Here is an 8,366-nt window from a genome sequence, read left to right as displayed (position 1 = left end):
AATGTAGACAGAAGTCTCTGTGTGTGTGTGTGTGTGTGTGTGTGTGTTAAGGAAACAGCAGCAGTAAATCAGAGACATAATGTAAGATGCTGTAGCCCGTCTACTTATTTGTCAAAGGAAATCACACACACACACACTGTTTATGCAAAAAACCTTTTTTAGACTGTGGAAACCCCAGTGTGTGTGTGTGTGTGTGTGTGTGTGTGTGGGGGTGTTATGTGGTGTGTGTGCTTCTTCTTTGTGACTCAAAAGACTTTGAGGGACGTGTTTGTGCAGCAGAAGAGATGAAGCCGTTTCCACTACACACACTCATCCTGCTCGGTGTGTTGCATCACTTCGGCTCCTGTTCAGGTGTGTGTGTGTGTGTGTGTGTGTGTGTGTGTTTAGCAGTGTTGTGTCTTATTAGGACTGATGTAGGATCATTTAAGGAGTATTTAAGAGTCTAATCAAGTGTCTTGTGTCATCTTTTAATTTTCTTTAGCAGCGTTAAGGTTTAGTGCTCTAGTGATTCAATTATAAACTGTAACTGCTTAAACAATCTAATATATTATATTCTCAATCTAGCACAAATGTTAAAGGGTTAGGGTAAAAAAAATATTATTATATATAATATGTAATACAGACATTATTGTAATTCTTTGTTAAATAACAAATCCTACATTTTAGGATTATTTGTATAATAATTAATTTATGACTGTAGAATCAGCAATGTTTTATTTAGAACGCTTTATTCCTCCATTAGTGTTTTAAATCTGATGCTTTATAGTTATATACTTTGTTACTTCTCTTTATACTGTGTTTATCAATAGAGAATAAAATAAATAATTGATTCTGTTGGTGTGTATATTTGTGTGTGTATGTATGTACAGTATGTATGTAAGTTATGTATTTATATTGTTGTTGTGTGTAGAGTGTGAGAGCCGGTGTGAACCCAAGTTTGAGCGCGTTGGGGAAAATGTCACCATCAAGTGCAGCATCACAAACCCAGATCAGCATGGAGTTTACCTGCTCACACAGCGAGAGGAGACGTAAGTGTGTGTTTTATTACATAAACAGCAGGAATCATCTCTCTCTCACACACACACACACACACACACACACACGCATACTATATACATTTAATGGATATTTTCCTATATATAACATAAATGTCAGTGTCATCTTTTATAGATTATTATATTTACACACTCAAAAAAATAACTTGTTGAATGAACGTAATTAAATTATGGAAAGAATTTCCACCTGATTTAATGGCTTTCTTTCAACATTAAGCAATTTTGTTGGCCCAACTTAATGTTCTTAGGTTCAGTCAAATTAATTTTATTAGGTTCATTTAACTTATTTACTACAGCTGCATCCAACATAATTTAATACTGTTAACATAAATGAATAGCGTTGGTACAACACATTTTTAAGTTGTAAATTAAGTTGATCCAACTCAAGTAAATTTAAATTTCAAGCCCTGGTCAACAGAATTCTGTAAAGGAAGGAAACATAAGACAAACGGGATAAAACGGAGATTTTTATTTTACACCAGCAGCAACTTACAAATGAGGTCTCAATTTAAAAAGATGTACAAAACATAAAACACCACAAATAAGTATTAATCATAGAAAAAACAATGTTTACACCAACAGAAGCGTTTTGTACTTTATAACTGTCCGTTATGACTTTTAAATATGACCGTTAGAGACGGTTGGTCAGGAAACTCCTGAAGTCAGATGCAGACAGGACACTTTCACTCACAAACTCCTGTGAAAAAATACAGAGATAGATATTCCATTAAAATTCATGATACTTAATTTATCAAATAAACAATATTTATACTTTGTTCCTCTCGCTTCACAACTCATGAGAACAGACCGAAACCAGAACCGAACCGCAGATTAAGCACGCGCATATAACCGTCGGTATTTTAAGTGTGATTAAAAATACAAGAAATAGCTTAAACCAAAATAACGTGACTAAACATCGCTAAACAGAAGGTGACATTTATGTTCAGTATTTCGTTTCTATTTAGAAAGATGGGAATTAATTCCTGCTTACCTTTTCCACACGCCCGCCAAACGTTTGTCTTCTCAACACGCTGTGTTCTCCTCTCGCGATGTCTTGTCGCGATATTTCCGGTTTTGCTATTTCCGGTTTTCATAGTGACAAGATCTCTTTGGTTTATCTCAACATGATTAAATCTAATACATGTTAAGTTGTTGAATTTCATGTAAATACAACATAATTTATTCATGTTCATCTTGGAAACATGAAATTATTATGTACAAAACACATATTACATTTTAGTACATGTAACAGGTAGCCATGTTAATTTTTTTGAGTGCAGTATAATGTCTCTTACATGTCTGCTCTTACAATCCTTCAAAACCTTACAGGAGCACAGAGGAGCGGGTGTTGTACTATTACAAAGAGGGAAAGCCTGATGGAGTGTTAACTCCTGAGACACCCTACGAAGGCAGAGTGGAGATAAACAGGGACTTCGGAGATTTCTCAGTGTCCATCAGTAATGTGAGCGAGCAGGACAGCGGAGTTTACTGGTGCAAATTTAACAAACTTGACGTTAATACCATCAGTCAGCGGACGTGTCTGTTTGTCCAGTCAGGTAAGCAGGCTTATATTTTAATTTTATTATAGAATGTAATAATTAGAACAGAAGAGATGTATTACATACTGTATACACTGTAAGGAATATATTTCATAGAGTGAGTGGGTCTGGTCCACTAATGCTGGCCTTAAAGGAATGTTACTCTGCAATCAGGAAAGGCTGTTATTTAGTACAGTATACTGTATGTAATATACTAATTAATATGCTGGGAGCTCCAGGACCAGGGTTGGAAACCACTGCACTAATGTGATTGGACTGAGACATTACAAGAGTGTTTATATTTAGCATTGAGACATTTCACTGTGTGTATCACTCCGTATGTTTGCGTTTATTATATAAAATATAATTAGGCTAAAACCATCACTACACCTACCACAGGCTGAACGCTTTATCCAACTGCATGTTTTAGACCTGTTTAGTCCCATTGACTCGTGTGTGTGTGTGTGTGTGTGTGTGTGTGTGGTGTCTTCCCGATTGTCTTTATCATTTTGCCTTGATTTCTTCTTCAGTCAGCTCTCACTTATTATTCAGTAGCTAACACCTGGTGAGGGTGAAGTCTTTTCTGTTTGAATAAGTGGGTCATGAATTTTACCATCAGTAAAACACAATATTTTAATAAATCGTCTTTAGATTTTTTTTGGTAGTCTTCAGGTCCAGTGCTCTAATGATTACATTATAAACTAAAACTGCTTAAATGAGGAAGATTGTTAAAAATGATAAATTCTTTTTTTATTTATTTTTTTTATTAAATATGTAATCCAGGCATGATTGTTATACTTCGTTAAGGGAAAATTTCTATGCTTCAGGATTATTTGTTGTCTTTTTCCAGTGTTAATTTGTACAATAATTAATTTATGACCTGCACAATCAGTAATGTTGTTTTATTTAGTAGTGCTTTTTACCTTCATTAGTGTTTTAAACCTGATGCTTTACATTTATATGCTTTAATTTATCAGTTTTTTTTTTCACTTTGTGCTGTATGTACTTACAGGGAACAGCAAATAATTGATTCTGTTGATGTGTAAATGTGTATATAAGTTTCGTATTTATATACAGTGTTGTTGTGTGTAGAGTGTGAGAGCCGGTGTGCACCCATGTTTGTGCGCGTTGGGAAAAAAGTCACTATCAAGTGCAGCATCACAAACCCAGATCAGGATGGAGTTTACCTGTACACACAGCGAGAGGAGACGTGAGTGAAACCCTGGAAAATATTTATTAAGTTAAATATAAAAACATATCAGAACAAAAAGAAAAAAAAAACCTGTAAACTCTGACATGATATACAATATAATGTCTCTTACATTTCTATACTTACAATCCTTAAAAAAACTTTACAGAAGCAAAGAGGAGGAGGTGTTCTATTACAAAGACAGGAATGATATAATCTTGACTCCTGAGACACCCTACAAAGGCAGAGTGGAGATAAACAGAGACTTCGGAGATTTCTCAGTGTCCATCAGTAATGTGAGCGAGCAGGACAGCGGAGTTTACTGGTGCAGATTTAACAAACTTCACAAATATACTGTCAGTAAACGGACGTGTCTGTTTGTCCAGTCAGGTAAGCAAGATTATATTTTAATTTATTCCAGAAAGTATTGTTAGTTAGCTGGTTAGTTTAATCAGGTTGCTGGGAGCTCCAGGACCAGGGTTGGGAACCACTGCACCAATGTGATGAGACTGAGACATTTGTGTATCACTCCACTTGTTCGTGTTCATTACATAAAGTTGATTAAACTAAAACCATCACTACACCTACCGTGGTCTCTTCTTACTCATCAGTCAGTTCTCACGTCAGTGCCCAACATCTGGCAAGGATGAAGGCTCTTCTGTTATAGTTAGTGGGACATGAATTTTACCATCAGTAAGACACCAAGTTTGGACATCCTTGCATCTTGTGTGTGTGTGTGTGTGTGTTACAGGAACTAAATGTACAGAAGAAAGAGATTGGAATCAGTTCTTTTACCTGGCTGTGATTTGTGTGATGTTCTTGATCATTCTGTTCCTGGCGATTGTACTGGTAAACTCACACACACACACACACACACACACACACACACACACACACACACACACACACAAACTTATAATTGTTCCTAGAAAATCCACGGCTGCCGTACATTTTTGTTCTCTTTGCTTTTTTTCAGACGCAGGTGAAGATGTGTACGGATCGTGGAAATTACAGACCAAAGCAGCAGCCCTCCAACGGTGTGTATGAGGTCATGCGTAGCAACACCATGACTGCACTCACCAACCCGGCGTACGAGTCCAGCCAGAGACGCACACAGTCTCAGTTATGCTGATGGTGTAAGACTTGGAAATTTCACTCTCTCACTTCAGACTGAAGTGAAGCCACGGTGTCGTGATCCACACAAATCTGCACTGAGTGGTTCCTTAAACAACACTAAACAACAACAAAGTGTATTATTTAGTCAGAAGTACACTCGAGTGTGTTTAAACCTGCTGCATTGGGACCGTTCAGAGGCGGAACATGTGACAGTTAGCATGGAAGCAGACGGCGCTAAGAGAATTATAGCGATAATCTTATACTTAACTTATACCTTTATACTGCCTTTACAACATTTAGCCTTAAATTCATTTATAACATTAGCCATTTATGAAAACTTCTGAGGTAAAACTTAATGTTCAGTCTCATTTCCACTCTCACTGCATATTAATAACTTACCAGCTTTTTGCTAGCTAGATAAACTGTCATCGTAGCCCTGCAGTGTTGTTGTTCAGCAGAAAGCGGACATTTGTCCTGTTTGGTGGCCCAGAATTATTTCAAAATGGAATTTACAGTAAACTGTATGTAAATATATTATGTTTATATATGTTTGTAATGGAGCATTTAATATTAGATATATTTTTATGACAAAGTGGAAAAAGACAAAAAAATAAAGAAAAAACATGTTGATGAAGAAAATTTGTTTTTTTTTTTTACATAGACTGTTTACCCATATTCTAACTTTTTGCACTTTCTGCCCTTTACTATTGCAGCAGCTCCAAACAGATGAAATGTTTAGTTCTTATATAAATAAAATGAGCTCAGATTAATTTTCAGTAAAGTGATTCACTAAGAAATGACTAGCCAGTAAGCTAACATGCAGTTTTAATTGCAGTTGATTTTCTTTATAAAAATCAAAGTTTTGATCATGCAGACAGTAAGGAAAGTACAAATTGTGGTGTAACCTCTATCTCTTTTTCTTCTGTACATTAATACAGGAAGCTTTGGTTGGTTCAACACCTAAATGTAATTCTTTGGCCCAAATTTATTTAAAAGTCCTCTAGTGGTCTCACTAGTTAGCTAGCTTATTTAATAGCACGCTAATTCAAATTTGCTTTATAGACCAGGTTTATTACAAGTTTATTAAATAGTTTTTTCCCCATTTATTACTGAAAAATATTTTCCTCATTAACATATTACACATAATATAACATTATAATATTATGCACATAAAAATCGTAATAATATATAATGATAATAATAGTAAACTAGTACTGTAATAAGCGGTAAGCCCATACCAACCATTTTTCTATAACTCAAGATGTTTTGTTGTTCCTATACCACAGCACATGGCACATTTTAAATCCAGAGCATCCACTGGGTGTGCGCTGTACACGTCCATGTGACTGACCCATTAATATAGGAGAAATATTGTATTAGATCAGGATAACATATCTAAACCAACACTATTGTCTGAGTAGAGAATTAATCAACACCTTGTGACCATTTAGAATCTAGCTTTCAAGAGCACTGTGGTGTTTTTGTAGACACTTCATACACAGGATACTGATAAGCAATCATCAGACTGATGTCTGCACTGTTAAGAGTCAGATATATGAACACTGTGGTGGTGTTGTGTTCATATCACCTTAAATTCTGCATATCTGCACAGGTGGTGGTGGAGTGTCATCTCTGACGTTTATACAGACCACTGAGATCATTACGTGGACACTGCACTGTGACACACTTCATGGTTTCTGCAGTGACACGCTGTCTGTAAAATGCTCCATGTGTGAATGTGATGTGGTGTCTGAGTCTTAATTATGTGCATTATTGGTGTATTTCATGTGGTGAGGTTGTGACTCGATTACAGGCCTGAGCTGTGGAAATCTATAACTCTGTGGTAGGCTTCTCTAGCTACTGTGGCTATGGGTTCAATAGTCATCCCGAGCTTACAGGTCGCCATTACTGTCAGTCCCAGGGTTGTATCAGGAAGGGGGTCTAGCTCAAAACTTTTTCAAAAATCTAATTTTAATTGCTTGGAGTGACCAGCCAGAAGTCCAACAACCACCCACCAGGGTGGGGAGTCCATTGGTGGCATGTAGGACCCTGGGTACACATTTGCTTTACATATAATAATAATAGTAATAATAATAATAGTAATGAGCACCAGAGTGACCTCGCACATTCAGGATTCAGGGTTTCATATGTATATATATTTCATATATAATAATAACCATCATAATAGTAGGGGTAAGGCCTGTCTACCATTTTTTTTTTTTTTTGCAAAACAATAGCAGCTTTGGCTAACAAATTAATCCATATTAAATGATGTTAACAATTCAGTGAAATATTACATGCTCAGCTTTGCGCAAATACAGCTATAAGTTTTCTTCTGCTTTTATGTGAACTAATTGCTGGTAAAAAGTAAAGTTATGACCGAGCACTAAATAAACACAAGACCACGGGGGGCGTAGGATATGTTGCTCCTTTATCATATTTTAACAAATTTCCAGCAAATCTAGAAAATCAAATTTCTAGAAAATCGTCAGATTAAGTGTCCATGAAATCACGAAGACGTGGGTCACGCAGGCTTGGCAGGCATCCTAATCATCTCCATCAAACACACACAACCTTAAGTTAGTGCGCAGGGTCTGACAATAAATACATTATGTATTTATATGTATGATTACATATAAATTATGTGTGTTGGTGTTAGTGCACCAAGACAAGTCTACTTTTTTCTTCCCTTCTTTTTGTATTGTATTTTTAAAATGAATGCTTGTAACAATGAAGTCAGAATGCATGTATCGAGCCAAAACACACTTCACACTTTTATTTAGCGGAATGAGATGGAAACCAGTGTGAAATGATGCATGACTTTCAGACACAGTTTCTAAACCAGTGAAGCTGCGTGTTATAGTTCACACCTTACTGAATGTAAGAAGAGGTTTGAGAAAGAGACACTTTGTGGTTTGAGATGATTTCCTGTTTACTGAGGATCGTGTCTAGCTGTCTCTGTAGCTGCGTTTTGACTCGGGTCTGTCCCACTTTAAAAGAAAAAACTTTTCCATTCAGAAACTTAAATGTCAGCCTTCAAACCTAGTGGGAGGATAATACCAAGTAAAGGAGCTACTGATGAAGATAAATCTTTTCCTAAAAAACAACAACTTACTGAATCTTGTCAAAGCTGGAAAAAGAATTTATTTATAGTTACATTTATTGGTGTGGAAAGTTGGTGGGACAAGTTAGTTCATGTTATAATTAATACTTTTGTTTTCATTAACATCATTCATTTGCTTGTCACAGCGTGTGCCAGTGATGGGTGCACCTCAATCTGTCACTCCTTGCTTACTCTGTAGGCTCACTAGGTAGGCGGCCTCCCCTTCTGCAGGTCTGGGCTGGGTGGCCAGGTCAGCAAGAAAAAGAGTCAGCAAGAAAAAGAGTGCTCGTGGAGATGCAGGAGATGCTGCCCAGGTAGAGATGGTGCCTGCATGCCAGCTGGACACCGCCGCCAAACCTGCATGC

The 8,366-nt window shown here is 36.6% G+C and overlaps 1 protein-coding gene across 3 annotated transcripts in view; it reads left to right on the top strand.

The window, feature by feature from the left end:
• The first annotated feature begins 235 nt into the window (after nucleotides 1-235).
• Nucleotides 236-8,366, top strand: part of LOC128527014 (uncharacterized) — a 29,378-nt gene continuing 21,247 nt past the window's right edge. The window contains exons 1-7 of one of the 3 annotated variants that reach the window (XM_053499279.1): nucleotides 236-351; nucleotides 911-1,028; nucleotides 2,385-2,611; nucleotides 3,686-3,803; nucleotides 3,952-4,172; nucleotides 4,534-4,631; nucleotides 4,765-5,498. In XM_053499279.1, the coding sequence (XP_053355254.1) occupies nucleotides 285-351; nucleotides 911-1,028; nucleotides 2,385-2,611; nucleotides 3,686-3,803; nucleotides 3,952-4,172; nucleotides 4,534-4,631; nucleotides 4,765-4,914 (999 nt within the window). In that variant the 5' untranslated portion in view covers nucleotides 236-284 and the 3' untranslated portion in view covers nucleotides 4,915-5,498. Of the gene's footprint in view, nucleotides 352-910; nucleotides 1,029-2,384; nucleotides 2,612-3,685; nucleotides 3,804-3,951; nucleotides 4,173-4,533; nucleotides 4,632-4,758; nucleotides 5,499-8,366 lie in introns of those variants that run through there. The other 2 variants (XM_053499278.1, XM_053499277.1) reach the window with 2 other exon arrangements.

The sequence above is a fragment of the Clarias gariepinus genome, chromosome 6 (assembly GCF_024256425.1).
Source record: "Clarias gariepinus isolate MV-2021 ecotype Netherlands chromosome 6, CGAR_prim_01v2, whole genome shotgun sequence".
In the NCBI taxonomy this organism is placed as follows: Eukaryota; Metazoa; Chordata; class Actinopteri; order Siluriformes; family Clariidae; genus Clarias; species Clarias gariepinus.
Note: the sequence above shows the minus strand (reverse complement) of the source record. Positions and strands in the feature narration are given on the sequence as shown.